At 37.8% G+C, this 19,226-nt stretch overlaps 1 protein-coding gene across 2 annotated transcripts in view; it reads right to left on the bottom strand.

Annotated features, from left to right (window-relative positions):
• Positions 1-19,226, bottom strand: part of SRGAP1 (SLIT-ROBO Rho GTPase activating protein 1) — a 274,797-nt gene that overhangs the window by 81,626 nt on the left and 173,945 nt on the right. For both annotated transcript variants that reach the window (XM_082351200.1, XM_082351201.1), the window contains exons 5-6: positions 15,230-15,412; positions 14,628-14,756 (exon numbers count right to left, since the gene is read on the bottom strand). In XM_082351200.1, coding sequence (XP_082207326.1) covers positions 14,628-14,756; positions 15,230-15,412 — 312 coding nt within the window. The remainder of the gene's footprint in view (positions 1-14,627; positions 14,757-15,229; positions 15,413-19,226) is intronic.

Here is a 19,226-nt window from a genome sequence, read left to right as displayed (position 1 = left end):
AATACATATACAAATTGTCGATAAGCATATGAAAAGATGCTCAACATCATTTGTCATCAGGGAAATGCAAATCAAAACCACAATGTGATACCACTAGGATGGCTAGAATAAAAAAGACTGGTAATAACAAGGATTGGGGAGGATGTGGAGACACTGGGACCCTCATACACTGCAGATGGGAATGTAAAATGTTGCAGTCACTTTGGAAAAGAGTCTGGCAGTTTGTCAAAAGGTTAAACATATGACTTGGCAATTCCATTCCTAGGAATATATAAAAAAGAGATAAAACTTGTACATGAATGTTTCTAGCAGTATTAATAATAGCTGAAAAGTGGAAACTAAGTATCCATCAATAAATGAATAAACGAAATATTTTCAGCCATACAAAGAAATGAAGTACTGATACATGCTACAACATGGGTCAGCCACACATTGTATGACTCCATTTATATGAATATCCAGAATACGCAAATTTATAGAGACAGAAGATAGATTAGTGGTTGCCTAGGGCTGGGGGATGAAGGAATTAGGAAGTGATGGCTAAGGGGTGCAGGATTTTTCGCAGTAATGAAAGTGTTCTAAAATTGATTGTGGCAACATATACACAACACTGTGAATATAATAAAAGCCAACTGTGGATTTTTAATGGGTTAAATGTATGGTATGTGAATAATATCTCAATAAAGCTATTAAAAAATAAAAGAAGCAAAATCAAATACAGAAAAGAAATAATGAAAAAATAGCTTTCAAGTTTGTTCATGCATACTGAGATTCATACAACGATCTACTGAAATCCTTCTAGGATGCAAACATACTAACTGTAATATTTTGATGTTTGTATAATTTACTGAAGACAACAATAATCTGTACTCTTTCAGAAATGGGAAAAACAGGTTTGAATCTGCCAAAATAGCCCAGGAATACCTTCTTTCTTATGTCTAGAATAAAATTTTTCAATAAGAAATGACTGCCAAAGTCCTTTTATCAGAGATAGAATTTTGTTTAGTATTCCTAGGAATACAAGGGCTTTGGGTTTCAATCTTCACTATCTTTAATTTGTATTTATTTATTCATATTACATTTTAAGAGAATATAATTTAAAAAACAATGTAACTCTGGATACTAGTCAGTTATAAATTACTGACAGAATTTTAAATTTGTACATAAAAGCAATATAAATCTCTTAAAAACAAGTGGTTTTAAAGGTACAAAATCAGGTCATCCCTATATTGTTCTAATGAAGTTCAATCAATTCAGTTTGATTCAATTCAACTCAACTCCCTAATTGGCCATCTATAGATGCCTGGGCATTTGCTAGGCTCCAGGAATATGAAAACTGGAACACAGTAAAATATAATCTCCATTCTCAAGGAATTCAAGTATAAGTTGTTCATCAGTTTGCTACTAAGAGTAGGAGAAGGGTGCAAAGGACACAACTTGTCTTATGTTTTATGAAGGTACAGATTTAATCACTGACCTGTCCTTAGAGATGCCAACACATTTAATTCCACCCTCACTCTCCAATTTCATAATGCTTAAATTTGGGATTTTTACATACACATATTATAAAATCTTGGTTTTCAAAGTGTGGTCTGTGGACCAGCAGCAAATGCAGACTCTTGGGCCCCACCCCTGACCCACCGAATTAGAATCTGAAGTTAAAAGAGAAATATTCACGTTGATTCATATACACACTAAAGTTTGAGAAGCACTGCACTAAAACAATCAAGTAAAAGGGTCTTGAACCCTGTCCTTTAGGGGTGCCATTCCTCCAAACAGGCCAGAGAATCGACTTGATTAAAGATTACTTGATTTAAAAAAGCAGACAGCAGCTGCCACATCACAATTACAAATATAAGCAAAACAAAGTTGCGAGATGCAGCAATCAGTCTCTGCATTAATACATTTCCAGTGGAATCAGCTGCACCCAAATACAGAGACTGATTTTCCGTTAATTAAAAAATTCTAGCCTCAGATGAGCAAAGTCCTCTTTTATTCCTCTTACTACTCAAAATCCATAATGGTTCTGTGTAGCAGCTTTATACACCTCAGAGGGACTGAAAAATTATTTTCAATAACATCTCATCTTATGAAAACATAAATTTGTGAAGGAAATGGCCTCATTTCTTTGAGATGTACCAGTGCTTCAAAACACCCTACTATTCTGAAAGAAGGCAGATTCAACTTGATTATAATGAAGCAGATCACACAAGCTCCTCTACTTTATGAGTACTGATCCCAATGGGACTTAATAGAAAATTGATATTGAGAGGAAACAACCCAGAGAAAAGCCTTTTCTTACCCCCAACAAAAACCAAGTCTCTTTTCAACTTAAAAGAGAAAGGAAAAAAGAGAAGAATGAAGGAAAAAGAGGAAGAAAAAGAAAGAAGTTCAACCCCAACTATCCACTTGAATTACAGCTCTGAAAAATACATACAAAATTTTCATTACTTCCAGACTTAGTTCACTCCTCAAATTTCTAAGTGTGGCTTCTTTGGGGAGTAAATGTCAAGATTTCAAAAGTACCAGTGCATGTTTCCACACCCAGTTCAGCCAGGCAAATTTGGTGGGTCTGGTCCCAGTAAGACACCCCTTATTTCACTGTTGTTTCCTAATAATTTGGGGAGAAGCATGCATGCGGCTTAGTAATCAACCCAGTGGCCTCCCTGGGTGTCTTCTGGACTTTGAGAACTTAGGAGATTTCTGTGATGAGCTCTGATGGAAAATTTCCTTCTCTGACCTCTACCAGTACTTTCCAGTCTGTGAGGTCATGTAACTGGCATGATTTTGTTACTTGTGATATGCAGCTTTTTCTACACTGTAGGCTTTTTAACCATCCAGAATTTTAAAAGAAACAAGAAACAGCAATAAAATTCTTATTCAAGGTCTCCTGAGACAGCAAGACCTGTCACAGTCATTTTTTTTTCTAAACTGGAAGCTAAAATGACACTGGATATGTTAAGATTCAAGATACTTGGTTAAAAGGCCTAAAGTAATTCTATGGAGCTTATGAATTATTAATGACAATACGAAGAGCCAGCTTCTACACAAAGAGTTGAATTATAACCCAAGTGCCCAAATGCATTTAATGAGGAAAATACATAAGAAACCAATAAAACATCTCATGAAAACAAAATAGTGTTGTTCTGATGGATGAAAAACTCTGAATGGATATATTAAATTATGGATTAAAGCTGGGGAAGGAAAGACTGTTAGAAGTTGAAGGCTGTATTTTTTTTTTTAATATCCTAAGAGCTGCCAAGATAGATTCCACTAGGCATTAGTCTGTATCACCACAGTAAGGCTAATTTCCTTAGGCAAAAGTGTTACAAACAGTATAAAAAAATGAAGATGAAATCTAGGTACTGAGGCCTGTGACAAATACTTTTTCTTGTCCCAAAGGCTGAGAGACTGGTTCAAGTATACTTGGTGGGTATAATGTCAGGATGTCAGGTATAACTGGATCATAGCTGTTCAGGGAGACAACTTTTTTTTTTTTTTTGAAATAAACTCCATGACATGAGAAGCCCTAGCGGGGTAGAAGTTTGGACTTAGATGGGATTACCATAATGGAAAACAAGTCCTACATACATGCTTCCAGAACAGTAACAGCCAATGTCATTTGCAGGGCAGCCCAGGAAGTGGCTGGAGGGCAGCCCCAAGCCTGTATGTTACTCCCGAATTAAGTGGTTGTCATGAGAATGGAGAGGGAAGAACTCCTGCAGAAGTATTCTGTCTTAACTTCATCACTCCTGCCTCTGTCTGAGAAACTTCCATGACCTTTTCTTGTGGGTCCTGTTTCTGGCTTTTAATAAGTTTGGCTTTGACCATTCCAGAACAGTGGATATTGTGTAAAGACTCAGTCTACCCCTTCTTTTCAGTCTTTCTGAAAAATAGTGCAACCCAAGCAAACTGAACAGCAAAATACAGCTTTCACATGACCATGGGTAGCTTTCAAAGACCAGAAATAGACACTCTCAGAGCTTTTACAGTAGATGTCAAGGAAGAAAGTTGATTTCTTCTGTGTAAGTACCTTTGTCCTTCACTAATTTCTTCTCTAGCCATTCAGTACCTCAGGCAAGATAACACAAACACATTTTGTGAGACAGAGGCGTCTTGTGGAATTGAACTGTATGTCTAAACTACAGGCAACTTTTACACACCTGCTTTCACCTCTGGGTTCCGGATGATCCACAGCTGACAATTTAAATTTTGCTGCTACTTTAACTGCAGCTGAGCATTTAGCAAAACTTGTTTTGAGTTTCTCTTTAGCATGGAAAAGGTCAAAATGGTACGTCTGTGTGATACGAATGGATACAAAGTAGGAAACAGGAGAAGGAAAACAGAGGTTGCATATGCCTGAGCCAATGAGTAGGCTGAATAATCTTTTGTTGCCTAATACAGCTCCCACCCACAGGGGCAATCATTTCCTTCAGAGGAGCTGCTACTGGACTCATTTCTTCCCAGACCAAATCTCTGTAACTACCCTGAATCAAATCACAAGAGAGGAGAGAGAACAATAAACCAAGCCTCAATTAATACAGGTCAGGTGATACATGCTATGGAGAAAAAAGTCAGAGGAACAGGGAGAGCTAGGGGGAAGGGCATTGCTCTTTTATATAGGGCAGCCGGGTGCCACATGAATGAAAAGGAGGAGTCTTGTAAAGCTCTGGAAGAAAGAGTGCTCTAGACAAAAACGAGAAAGGCCGCAGGCAAGAAAAGGCTTAGTGGGTCTGGGTAAGAGAAAGGCCTGTGTACCTGAAGCATGGTGACTAAGGGGAAAGTTGCAGGAGGTGACACCGAGTGGCAGGTGGGTGCCAGTTCACATAGCGTCTTGGTGAATAGTTCGGATTTTATTCTAATGGAGACTTTTAAATAGGGATTACAGGTCTGATTTATCTTTTTTAATACTTTGGTTGCTTGGGAAGAGAATGAATTATTGATTGGAAGGTCTTAGTGCTAAGCTGGACATCTCAGGAAGCTATTGCTTCCTAAGTGCAGGCAAGAGATGAAGAGGCTTTGTCTCAGAGACTGAGAGTGCAAGTAGTGAGAAACACCAAGGTTTGGGATATTTTGGATGTAGAGATGATAGGATATGCTGATGCGTTTATATGTGGGGAATGAGAGAACTGGGTTTTTCGCTTGGGTAACTGGGTGGAAAGTGGTACTGTTTTCTGAGATGTAAACAATGGATAAGAAAAAGTTGGTTACGTGTGTGAAGGATGATGGTGACAGTAGGGGCAAATGTTCAAGGTGTCTACAGACATCTGGTTAGAGACGTCCAGGAGGCAGTGGATATGCAAATCTGAAGCCCAGGAATATGATCAAGGCTGGTGAAAAAAAATCTAGGAACCATCAGATAGTATTGAAGGCAAGGGACCAAGAGAAAAAAAAACAAAGGATCATGCCTTAGGCAACTTTCAACATTCAAAGGTACAGCCAAGATGGAAAAGCAGAAAAGCGAGCGCTGGAGCCTGAGAAAGTGCAGCCTATACAGCAGGTGGGAACCAGGTGGATGCAGTTTCTTTAACAAAGGCCCACAGCATCTCCATTGGAAGGAATGTTTAAAGCCATCCACTTCCGTCATCCAACTCATTTCAGTTTTCAAATACCCTTTCTTCCATGAAGGGATAAAAACACGCATACATCAGTTTACATGATAACTACACTGTCCTAACCCATCTAACGTGATCTCTTTATAATCTTCCTAATAAGGCCTAATGGAGACAACAATATTAAAATTTGGCAGGTTTTCATGGATAAGTTTTAATACTATTATGTAGTGGGGGAAAAGTTAAACTAATTAAGAAAAATCTGAACTCTAAGTAAAATGCTTTTTAATTAAAAATATGTCCCTAGGGCTTCCCTGGTGGCGCCGTGGCTGAGAATCTGCCTGCCAATGCAGGGGACACGGGTTCGAGCCCTGGTCTGGAAAGATCCCACGTGCCGCGGAGCAACTGGGCCCGTGAGCCACAACTACTGAGCCTGCGCGTCTGGAGCCTGTGCTCCGCAACAAGGGAGGCTGCGACAGTGAGAGGCCCGCGCACCGCGATGAAGAGTGGCCCCCCGCTTGCCGCAACTAGTGAAAGCCCTCGCATAGAAACGAAGACCCAACACAGCCAAAAATAAATAAATAAATAAATAAAGTAAAAATATGTCCCTAGAGACAAAAGGATAGCTGATTATTTAGAAATGATGAAATAAACATGGCATGCAGTATATGATGTAACCTAACTTCAATCCTATTCTGTAGAAATGGCTAATAAAACACATGACAGAAATCTCTACCAAGAAAATTAGCTGGAATAGGGGATTTTCTATGGCAATATTCCATAATAGTAACAAAGATTTATCCTTCAAGCTTCAAAGTGACCTGCAAACTTTTACAGGGAGTAATTGGAGACGGTGAAACTGTACTGTAAGGATGACAAATACTTTATTATCATAGGGCAGGTGCTCAGGGACAAAGCACTAATAGAATCTTACTGTTGAGGATTTTGTTTCTCTGACTACCTTTTGAGGGTGGGTAGGTGTGGAACTGGACTGAAAAAGGTTATATTACCAGTTCTGCAATCTTAAAACCAGTTGGTTTAAGAATTTCAGATACACAGAGTAGTGAATATGATTATAGATCAGAGATTCCTAGCATTAAGACTTGTACTCTCCCCAACTCTTTTCTTTTAGCAAATCATAATCACTTGAAAATTTCAGCATTCAATCACAAATATATTTGTTGCTTGTATGATTTTTCTTCTTGTTGTAATACATCCTAATTTTTACAGAATAACAGTTATGGTCTCTTCTGCACTTAATGTTGGGAATATTTAATGATAACAGATACAAAATCTATTATTTACAAAACTACAATCTATTTTACCCTATAATTATGCCTTTATTCTCCCAAACCAATTAAATTTCCTTTGGCCAATACTTGCAATTCATATTAATTTTTTAGAATGACATAATAAAAACCTCACTGTGAAATTAACTTTCTTCACTTCCCACCTGATTCCAAAGTAAGAGACTGTTACTCTACAAACTAAAATTTACTTAGAACTTTCTTCAGAGACAGAGGAAAAGCCATCTCAACAATCTTCTGCTTAAGTGACACTCTGGATTAACTAATACTCAGTTCATTTTATAAAGCAGAAGTTGCCCAACTATGCGGCCTGTGAACAAAATCCAACCCATGGCCTGATATGATAAATGAAGTTTGACTGCCACATAACCATATCCATTTGCTTACTTACTATGGCTACTTCTGCACTAGAGTTGAGTAGGTACAGAGACTATAAGGCTCACAAAGCCTAAAATATTTACTACCTGGCCTTTTACAGAGAAAGTTTGTCAACTCCTGCTCTAAAGCATAGTGACCAATGCCAGTGCACTGTGAATATACACAGTTAATAGGCCCTCTCTAACACTCCTGTACATTTCTGCTCAAACAATTAGTCTGTATGCTTTCAAGAGTTGATTGTACAGGGACTTGCCTGGTGGCTCAGTGGTTAAGAATCCGCCTGCCGGGCTTCCCTGGTGGCGCAGTGGTTGAGAATCTGCCTGCCAATGCAGGGGACACGGGTCCGAGCCCTGGTCTGGGAAGATCCCACATGCCGTGGAGCAGCTGGGCCCGTGAGCCACAATTACTGAGCCTGCGCGTCTGGAGCCTGTGCTCCGCAGCAAGAGAGGCCGCGATAGTGAGAGGCCCACGCACCGCGATGAAGAGTGGCCCCCGCTTGCCGCAACTAGAGAAAGCCCTTGCACAAAAACGAAGACCCAACACAGCCATAAAAAAAATAAATTAATTAATTAAAAAAAAAAAAAGAAAAACGCAATTTGAAAAAAAAAAAATTGCTTTAAGAATCCGCCTGCCGGGCTTCCCTGGTGGCGCAGTGGTTGAGAATCCGCCTGCTAATGCAGGGGACACGGGTTCAAGCCCTGGTCTGGGAAGATTCCACATGCCACGGAGCAGCTGGGCCCGTGAGCCACAACTACTGAGCCTGCGCGTCTGGAGCCTGTGCCCCGCGACGGGAGGGGCCGCGATAGTGAAAGGCCCGCGCACCGCGATGAAGAGTGGCCCCCACTTGCCTCAACTAGAGAAAGCCCTCGCATGAACCGAAGACCCAACACAGCCAAAAATAAAAAAATAAAATAAATAATAAATAAAGTAGCTATAAAAAAGAAAAGTGCTTTAAAAAAAAAAAAAAAAAAAAAAAAAAAAGAATCCGCCTGCCAATGCAGGAGACAAGGAGACACGGGTTTGAGACCTGGTCTGGGAAGATTCCCCCATGCTGTGGAGCAAAGAAGCCCATGCACCACAACTACTGAGCCCATGTGCCACAACTACTGAAACCCATGCGCCTAGAGCCCGTGCTCTGCAACAAGAGAAGCCTCCGCAATGAGAAGCCCACGCACTGCAACAGAGTAGCCCCCGCTTGCCGCAACTAGAAAAAGCTCACACGCAGCAACGAAGACCCAACACAGCCAAAAATAAATAAAATAAATTTATATATATAAAGAGCCGATTGTATAATATCTGTGCCATTTATATTTATTATAATTTAATTAAATATTAAATAAACTGATAAAATAATTGAGAAAGGAGCTGTTGGAAGATTTAAGAGTAAACAAAATTGTTATCAAATTAGGCACAATTGCCAACTGTGTAAGACTGCGAAAACATTGTATATATCTAAAATATTTTTTCTTGTGTGTTAAAAAAACCTTAAAAGTAGAAATCATAGATAATACACAGTGGGTGTGGTTGTACACAGGAAGACTGACTATTCAAAATTCTGTACAAAAAGATAAATAATAATTTAAAGATTAGCAAGTTCAAGTACATTGGTATACTTTAGATTAAAATATTTAAGGCATGGTTTTAATCATTTTTTATAACTCTCTGCTTTTTCCATTTCAAATATAAAACATGCCAAACTTACAGATAGGAGCAAAATATATACAGTCGGCCCTCTATATCCACAGGTTCCACATCCATGGATATGAAGGACTGACTGACTTTAAGGGACTTAAGCATCCTTGGATTTTGAAGGATGCTTCTGGAACCAATTACCTGCGGATACGAGGGACAACTGCATACTTTTAAATAAATAAAATATTACAGGTATTTCGTAAGTCCTCTAACCCTGCCAATTGCAACCCCTTCCCTTCTCCCTAAAGATAACTCAGTATCTGGAGTATCCAAACTAACATTGATAGGTAAAGGTGAAGTTTATCTAAAACAGATAAAATTGGACTTATTAAATAAAAAAAAATAATTAGATCACCTCCAAATCTATAGGAAAGACTTGAACTAATCTATCAAATTGCTGAAGTATTAGTTTTTAGACCTGTAGTCATTAACAAAAGAAGATTCCATTAAATAGGGTGTCAGTGATATATATGTAAATTTATACTCTCAAGTGCCTTAAAATATTTTCTTAAATTATCATTCCTGTTTAATTTACATTATTAATTTGTACTCTAAGAAGGCATTTTGCTGACCAAAAGTAAATTATCGCCCAGATGTTGCTGAGTTCCAAATTAGTAGATTTTCAATTTAATAAAATCCAAATTCAAGAGGTTTTAGAATATCCATAGTTTGTTGCAAGGGAAAAACCTTAACTATATATGATGAAGGAATCAGAGCTATATCACCATAAGCTAGTGATCAATTTCAGTAACACTCTCAGTGGGCCAAACATACGTTGTTACATACATACATAAGACACAGCAGTGCCACCCATGGTGTATTCCTCTGCAATGTGCTTAACTGGAATCCATAAAGCCTTTATATAGTGTTTGCTTTGTAGGAAATATAAGGGATAAAGAAATGGGCTAAATAACAACACAACAAATTATCAGACAAATTGAGAAGCTGAGATTTTCTCAGGAACTCCTGTCTCCTCAACAACTGTCTCTTTAACAAGGGACTTGGCTGGATAAAAAAAGACTAAAGGGACACATCACACAGATGCAACCGTGTGATCCTAAATTGGATCTAGTCTAGACATACCAGCTGAGAAACATTTTGCGGGGGGGGGGGGGTCACAAATGGGAATGTAGCGGTTATTAGACGAGATAAAATTTTTCTTAAACGGGAAGGATGGGAGATCAACGACTGAAAAAAGGTAGTTAAAAAGCTATATGTAAAATGTGATTTCATACTCTCTGGTCTAAAAATATGTGTGTGGACACAGAAAAAGTTTACATTTTAACAGTGACGATCTCAGGTGGTAAGAATGTGATCATTTGATTTTTGTTTGTAGTATTTTCTAGATTTCTACAATGTAAATGTACTGCTTCTATAAGACTAGTTTTAAAACAAATTCTATGGAAAATTTATATGACTTTTTTATATCAATAGATCCATTCATCATCATCTTTGATAGAAAAATTTTAAGAAAAGAGACAGATACTGACTTGAGTAGAAGCCGAGAGAAACTGGAGGTTTGTATAAAAAAGGTCTCAACTTGAATTCTTTGACTATAATGCTTTGATTTAATCAAGATACATTTAGTATCTTCCATGTCATTTCACATATAAAATGTTTTTGATGTTGTCTTAAGACAGCATTAAAAATGTCTTAACTTTTTCTCACTAGAGGTATAATAATTATTATACCTTCTAATAATTATTAGCTCAGTATAAAAGGTATTTTGCTAAATAGGCTCACACAGGAGCATAAAGGATTCTAGGTGCCTTTGCATAATAGTTTCTTTTTCATCATGAAGGGTCAAGCTTAATGACCCTTTTTAGGATCACCACTGTATATGTAAATTGGATTCCTACAAAATAAGCAGCCATTTTAGAATGTACATATTCACATTCTGCTTGCCTTAAAGGTGGGTCAACGAACTGAAGTATGCTAAAAGAGTACTCAATTTCTTTTGAATATGACAACATACCAATTTCATAACATTTCTTTTAAAATTCATATTTAAGTTGTATCATTTGAGAATTGTTTACATTTTAATTTATTTATTTATTTTTGGCTGCATTGGGTCTTCCTTGCTGTGGGCGGACTTTCTCTAGTTGCTGCGAGCGGGGGCTACTCTTTCATAGCGGTGCGCAGGCTTCTCATTGCAGTGGCTTCTCTTGCTGCAGAGCACGGGCCCTAGGCGCACGGGCTTCAGTAGTTGTGGCACATGGGCTCAGTAGTTGTGGTTCACGGGCTCTAGAGCGCAGGCTCAGTAGTTGTGGCCCATGGGCTTAGTTGCTCAACAGCATGTGGGATCTTCCCGGACCAGGGCTGGAACCCGTGTCTCCTGCGTTGGCAGGCGGATTCGTAACCAGGGAAATCCAACAATTTTAGTCCGTTTCTACTTCTGGAAGCTTGCTGGCCGGCCCGGGGCTTGCCCTGGGGCGCTCTCCTAAAGGAGGAGGTCCTGGCGGTGAAGAAGTCGTCCTCGGCGTCCTCCTCCAGGCTGCTGTAGCCGCTACTCACGCTGCTGGTCCCACTGCGCGCGGGCCGCCTCCCCGGGGTGCTGGCGGCCAGGCAGGGGGTGCCGAGCCCTCCCGCCCCGCGAGGTTCCCGGCGCGCGGCCCCGAGCCGCCGGCGGGCCGTCCTGCTGCAGCTGAGGCCGCCGCTCAATCTACATTTTAAATTTAAGGCTGATCTTTAAAAAATCCAGCTTTCTAAAAAAAATTGAAAATACTTGGCATATTTAACTATTTATTTATATCAGAATTATTTCGATCTGGAGGTTAAAATGTCTGAGTTTGAAACCGAACACATAACAGTTGTGTAACGTTTGGCAAGTTACCCAGCGTAGCTAAGCCTCTGTCAGTTCTTTTACTCTATAAAATAGAGAAGATAGTATTTACCTCACAAGGTTATGATGATGAGATGAAATTATGCTTAGAAACCTAGGTGCCCGTCACATAGTAAGAGTTCAGTAAATATCCACAACCAGGATGGTGACTCATATAATCCCGACATGCTCTTCTTGTCCTACATATACTAACGGTATCAAGGATGCTACCGTACATCTCCACACAGGTGCCCCATAGGTATCTCAGTCTTAATACATGTAACAGAACTACTGCTCCTCTCCAGGGTCCCTATCTCAGTAAAGTATACATCATTAACCTAGTTATTCAAGACCTGAGCCTAGGAGTCACTTTTATCCTTTTTTTTTTTTTTTTTTAAACCCACCACCCCAATTTTCTTTTAGCTTTATTTTCAATATATTTTGAATCCGACCACTTCTCACAGGTCTGTTGCTACCACGCCAGTCCAAGCCACCATCATCTCCGGCCTGGACAATTGCAAAAGACTCTAGATATAGCTGGCTTTTTTCACACTTCTCCGCCTCACCCACCTCAGTCTATTTTCCACCCCGATGCCAGAGTAAGTCTTTAAAATGGAAATCAGGTGATGTCACTTCCTTGCTTCAAACCCTTCACTGGCTTCACACCAAACTTAGAGCCAAAGCTAACCCCTTTTCCCTGCCCAAAGGCCCCTAAGTGATGGGTCTTCTGCCCTTCCTTCTCTCCCAGAACCCTTTCCTCGCTCACTCCTCTCCAGCCATACTGGCCTCCTTTGCTATTCTCGAGCATCATGAACTTGCCAAACACACCTCCACCTCTGTACCTGGAGCCTTGCCAGTGCTTCTATATGAGGGACATCTTGCTATCCTGGAGCATCTTGAACTTGCCAAACTCACCTCCGCCTCTATACCTGGAGCCATGCCAGTCCTTCTATATGAGGGATTCCTTCCCCATTAGCGATATAGCTCTGCAGCTCACTTCGCTGCTCAAACATCAGGCTTTTCTGACATGCCATCAACAGAAGCACCCCCAGAGCTCTGTTTTATTTTTCTTCATGGCACTGTTACTACTACAACAGTAAGTTACTACTTATATACATATTAAATATTTAATATATAAGCATAAAATATATTACATATATATTACATACATATATTATATATGTGCCAACGTTTTTATGGCTTGTCTCCCCAACTAGTACATAAACTCCATGGAGGTGAGGACTCTTTTGTTCATTGCTGGATCCCCATTATCAAGAATAGTACTTGGTACCTTGTAGGTATTAAAGAAGCACTTTTCAAGATACAGAGACTTATCTATCCTCTTGTTAAACTGGCTTGGGTTTAGCAAAGTACTCCAATCACTACTAAAATAAGCCCTAAACAAAAAAGGCAAGCAGAGCTGTTACAAGAATTAGTTCTTCTATATTCCATTCATTTTGCAGAATCCTTACAGATCTAAGTTTGAAAACAGGGCTCATAAAATTTTTAACTTTTATTCAGGAAAACTAGCAGCAATCTAGCAGAAAAAAATCCTTTTATTTCATCAGAGTGCTGGAAGAAAAAAAAATTTTTTTTAAAGCTTCCGTATTTAAAACAATTAAGTGATTACTTACTTGGTTGAAATACTTGTAACAAAGGAAAAGAGAAAAAAGTTTTCCCTGGATTTATTTATTACCAAATGGTTCTGTATAAAGAAATTTTGATATTATATGAGATAAAATTGTTTTTAGACTTATAAAAGGAAAAAGTCACATCAGAGTGTTAATGAACTAAACATGAACTAAAAAATCTTTTGTAACAATTCTTAGCAATTCTTTTGTAAAAGTCCCAAACTGTGGCTCTAAAATAATAGCTAAATATCTGAGACTTAATGCACCATAAAAATAGTTGTTTTAACCTACTATATGACTACATTATGACAGACACTATGAGCCATAGAAAATAATCTTATATTATCATCTAACTGTTGGATTCAATCACTGCAAAGCAGTATACAAGTAAAATTCCAGCAGATAACTCTCTGAACTTCTATCACTTTATCTGTGCTTTCCTTATGACACATCACTTTTTATCTTCTACTTGCAGATCTTGGCGTTTTTGGACACAGGATTTTTGTCTGTTTTATTTTTGCCATCTCCTACGGTATTAGCACAATGACTGGGGTACTCAGTGGATGATTTCTGAATGAAAGAATGAGTGACGCTGAGGGTCAAAGTCGGGGAATAATGGCAGTAAACACTGCACAAATATAATAGTAGACATATACTTGGAGAGTTCTAAATGAGCCCAATTAGTGCTTTTTTATATCATATCCTATAAAAGTAAAGAGAGTTAGATAATAAAAGTGGTTTCTGTGTATCCTATTTTGCTTCACAGTATTTATCACAACTGTCATAAAGCAATCATTTATGTAGTCATTTGCTTAACTTTTTTTTTTTCCACTTTAAATTCCAGGGGGGTAAGAACTGTTTATCTATGGCTTCTCAGAGCCTCAGCATCTCACAATAGTAGGAGTTCAATAAATATATTTTGAATCAATGAACACAGTTAGGGCTGTGCCACTGCATCATTTGAAAATGCCTGGACCCCCTTCCTAGCTGAGTCTTCCAGATACTCACAGCTTCACAGAACTTCATAATTCGTTTTTCAGTGGTTTTAGGATGCACAGTGTTTCACATGCATCTTACAATTTATTGTGTCTTAGTATTCTGTGTAGTTTAATTGGCAGCATTTTTTTTCCTGAGAATTACATAAAACAACATTGTTTTAATAAATGATGGTGTTTTAGAATCACGGAAATGAGATTACTGCTAATTCCATCTTGGTATGGAAAGTATAAAAACTTCAAGTACTTACATCAATTAAATCTGAAAGATCATGAATATAATACTTGAAAACTGAGGCATTGGTTGCTTCAAGGGTTAGGAGATATTCATTCCGTGCCTTAATCGACTTTAGCTTGTTTTCCGAATACTTTGCTTGTCTCTGGAAATGAAGATCCAGACATTGGGAAAAACAATAAAGTCATTTTAAAACAAGACAGGGAAACATACATGAATTTCTATTCATCTAAACAATTTATTCAACATATACAAATGACCTTCGAAGTCCTTTGAGAAAAGTACATTTCGAATCTGAATTAAATAAACGAAAATTACCCAGCGATGAGGAATAACAACAACGTATATGGGCGCCAGGCCCATTTGCAATGAAATCTCTTTGTTAACATTCAAAGTTCTCTCCATTGTGTATTGGATACTTGGCATTCACCACTAAATGAGGTCCAGCTGTTATTACATGATTTTTATGGTTCTAACACATTTTTTCATTCCCGCGGGAGGAAATGCATGTCATTTCACAGTAATTTACAATGTGTGTCTATCAGCTGTTGCATCAGTGTTCCTAGGTTTGTCACCTCCAGTGAGGACAGAAAGGCTCTGCAGTCTACTTTTACTTACTTTTTCCTTCATTTTTTCAATTTTCTTCACAGAGCTTCGCCGCTGATGTCTCTCTTCCAGTCTAATATGAAAGACTGGGTCACTGGATCTGCCAATTTGCTTCTCTTCTTGTTTCTCAGCCTCTTTCAGCTTGCTCTCTGCACTGATGCTCTCTGCATGATACATATGGTACGTTTTCATCACCTGTGAAAATGTGACCCAAATTGTTAAAAAGATGTCTGTCTGTAACTTAGAAAGTGAATGGAAACCATTATATGACATATATGTTAAAGATATCACCTTCCAACTGGCAGAGGGAGAGCCAGATTGTTAGTAAAATAAAGTATATACTATTCCTTCTACATAAAGCAAACAGAAATATGCAAATTCACCTGCCAGGAAGAGGCACTTAGGGACAGGCTGTGATGAAAAAAATGATTTACAGAGTCTTGTGTGTGCTTTCAGTGTACTTAAAAAGTTCCCTCAAACTTAAAAGTGTTTCTCTAAAATCTCCTCTGCATTATTAATTTGCAGAATAAACCCTTATGCATGGATAAATTTTAGCCCAACCTTGGAATTATAAAAAACTCCAAATAAATATATAGCCCTTACTAAAGGGACTTTATTGCTTAAAATGTACTTGTCAAAATACAAAATGTAAATATAAGGTTCATATATAGTTGTAGTTAAAAAAAAAACTTTTTATGAGCACAAAGTAATACTTTATGTTCAATGTAGAAAACACGATACAAAAAAGAAAGTAAAATAAAAAGCAAGTAGAAAATAAAAAGCATAAGATTTTGGTATACAGCTAGCCAGTCTTTCTCCTATGAAAATACACACACACACACACGTTCATTTTAAAACGACACATATTTCTCCTTTTAAAAAGTCTGGATCATACTATATTTACAATTTTTAATCTCCTATGTCCTTTTCCATTTAAAAATATCAACATTTTCCTATACCACAAAGCAGTCTTCAAAAACATAATTTTAAGGGCCGTATAATATTTTTTTATATGACTGTGCCATAACTTACTTAACTAATTCCCTACTGTTGAACATTTTAGAATATTTCAACTTCCTGCTTTTTATAAATAAAGCTGTGCTGAAAACCCTTCATATATAGAGTATCTTGTTTCTTCTCTTAGAAATGATACAGATAATTTGCATTTTGATAGATTTAGGAATATATAAGAGATGAAATTTTGTAATGTATCCTTTCCATATATATTGTAAATATATAATCAATCCTCAATTAAATACTCTTTAGTTTAAAAAAAATTTAAAGGTGTGATGACTCCAATGCCAACTGATGTCTCAAGGTTTCCTTGAGGTACCAGAACTCAGCACCCAAGTAATCAGTGCTGGCACAGTCTCAAAAATTATGTCAAATTCTCCTCCACATAAAGTGGATTTTATTTCATCTGTAAATAACTGTTATTCAGAACCAATTTTATAACTAAGGAATAGTTGTGTTAAAGAGATTGATGTAATGTTTTTAAGTAAGGAACTTAATTTTTCTCATTTCAAAAGATGAGTTTTAAAATAGTTTGAAGATTGGAAGCATCACTGGAATAAATATATTTATTTAGGCTGAACCAAATTGCTGTTTTTTGTAGGTTATATGAAAAAGGTAGAAAATCAGCACTTATGGTTCAACTTAATACACACTCTTAAGATGACTATTTTGAATAGTAAAACACAGAGTTAATGAAGAGCTTTACTTGTTTTCATAAAATCTGATGATGTCTTTCCTTAAAATCAATAAGCTAGCTAATTACATCAAAGGCACTGCTGAACGAGAACAAAGTGAGGGCCAAACTACAAAGTCATGGCAGCTTTCTGTGAGCTGTGTGTAACTGCAAAGTTGTCTCTTTTTAGTAATTATCAAATCTGTCTGGGGGTGTGGTTTGGTTGGCTACTCCAGTTTGAAAGAAAAATAAGACAGCATTAGGAAGCAGCTGGGGAATGAAATGGGAGTCCCCGTGCAGCTGGGCAAACAGTGAGGTCAACGAATCTACTACACACCTGGCATTTCTAGGCTTGGCTCTGTTTATATTCCCCGCCTGAAGCAAACCCACAGGCCCTTTGGGTCCTGGTTCCAGTTACATCTTTAAATGAGAGGGTGAAAAAAACCCAATCACACACACACACACACACACACACACACACACACACACACACACACACGCTCGGCTGTCTTCTTGCTAGTTGACAGGAAGGAATAAATGAGAACATATGACTCCCATCATAGTTGGATGAAAAGGCATCCCAGACAGACCTGGGTAACTGAGAAATCTTGCTTTTAAATACATCCTGAAGAAAAGACCTTAACTCCTGACTCTTGCTTTACTAAGATGCTGAGGTCTACTGTAAGCAGGTAATTTGCACAAACTAAGCTTTATGAACTAAGGGTTCTGAGCTGGCTGCTAGCATGGCGTTTCTGATTAAGTAGCCTGGGTTAAAAGGAAAACGTTTGAGTCTGACCTAACACTAGCAAGAAGAGGGTATAAATATTTCATCACAATGTGCTTCAGCACAATAGCTGAGGATTCTCCACCCGGTTCAATAGTAATTTCCAGAAAGGTAATGTCTTTGTTCCGTTTTTCCAATTTGACTTAGGGTTTCCACTGTTCTCCAAAATGTCAACAGTTACAATGAATGAATTTTAAAAGTTGGAGAGAAAAAACTAAAAGCTTCTCGAGAACTCTAATTGCAGATAATGAATGCCAGTACAAACTGCATTATTTAAAATGTAAGCTGTTGACAGAAGTTAAATGTGTTTTGTATTTAAAATAACAGACAGTTCTCTCTTTTTCAGAGAAGTAAAAGAAAGCTTTTGAATATATACTGCAAAGAAAATAACAGCTTCTCCATCAGCTTAATGCAAACACAAGCCTTTGCATACCAAATGACATGATAGGCATATATCCATTTAAATGTACTCCAATAGCATATTTTCCTATTTGAATTCTTTTCTACTAAAACCTCATGCATAATTCTCCATTGAACACACTCAATTTATCTTCCCTGCTCTGTCTTCAACTGCAAGAAGAATGTAGTCAAGTAGAAAGTGATCACATCATGGATTTCTTTGTGACACTTGAATATCGCCAGAGTATTAGCAAATCATTGATGTCAGAATAAAGGGAATATTAAGCTGGACTTTGTTCAAATCCTCTGCCGTTACCAATCTTTCTTTACCTCATGTACCTCTCACCTCATGTGAAATCCCATACAAAAACTTTGGACAGAAAATGTTAATATATATACTTTTTTCTTACTGACAGACCTATATAATGGATCTGACACTACTCTTGTACTTTAAATCAAAGTAATTAAAGTATCTATAGTAAATTTCAATATTCAGTGTCAAGAAGTCATGGCATATCTGAAAACTATCCATGTGTTGGAGATCAGTGGATTAAAGGTATAAATTCTACTTTTTGACTTCTGGCTCAGAAGTTAGAAGACATGGTTCCAGGAATGGATCTACCAGTTACTAGGTGTGGAGAGTCATTTAACACTTCTGCTCACCTTACAAGGTTGTTGTGGATACCCAGTTGTACATGGTCCCTGTGTGTGGGTACAACTGTACCTTTACTGAGTACTTACTACATATGTGTGTATATATATGTATATAATCTATACCACTAATATATATATGGAGACATATGTAATATGTATCTATTTAGCTAAACAAACATTATATAATTCCTACTACATGCGAGACATTGTCCTAAGCATTTTACAAATATTGGGTTGGCCAAAAAGGTCATTTGGGTTTTTCCATAAGATGTTACCGCAAAACCCGAACGAACTTTTTGGACAACCCAATAATAGCTTATTTAATCCTTCTAAAAACGCTTATGAGGTAGGTACCTTTATTCTCCCCATATTACAGACAAGAAAAGTGAGGCACAGAGAGGTTAAGTAACTTGCTGAAGGTCACACAGCCGATAATTGGCAAAGCAATGGTTGGTACCCCAGCAGTCTGGCTCCAGATTCAGTGC

The sequence above is a fragment of the Balaenoptera borealis genome, assembly GCF_965194805.1.
Source record: "Balaenoptera borealis genome assembly, chromosome: 13".
NCBI classification, from domain to species: Eukaryota; Metazoa; Chordata; class Mammalia; order Artiodactyla; family Balaenopteridae; genus Balaenoptera; species Balaenoptera borealis.
The sequence above is the reverse complement of the archived record's forward strand: the minus strand, read 5'-3'. Positions and strand labels throughout refer to the sequence as shown.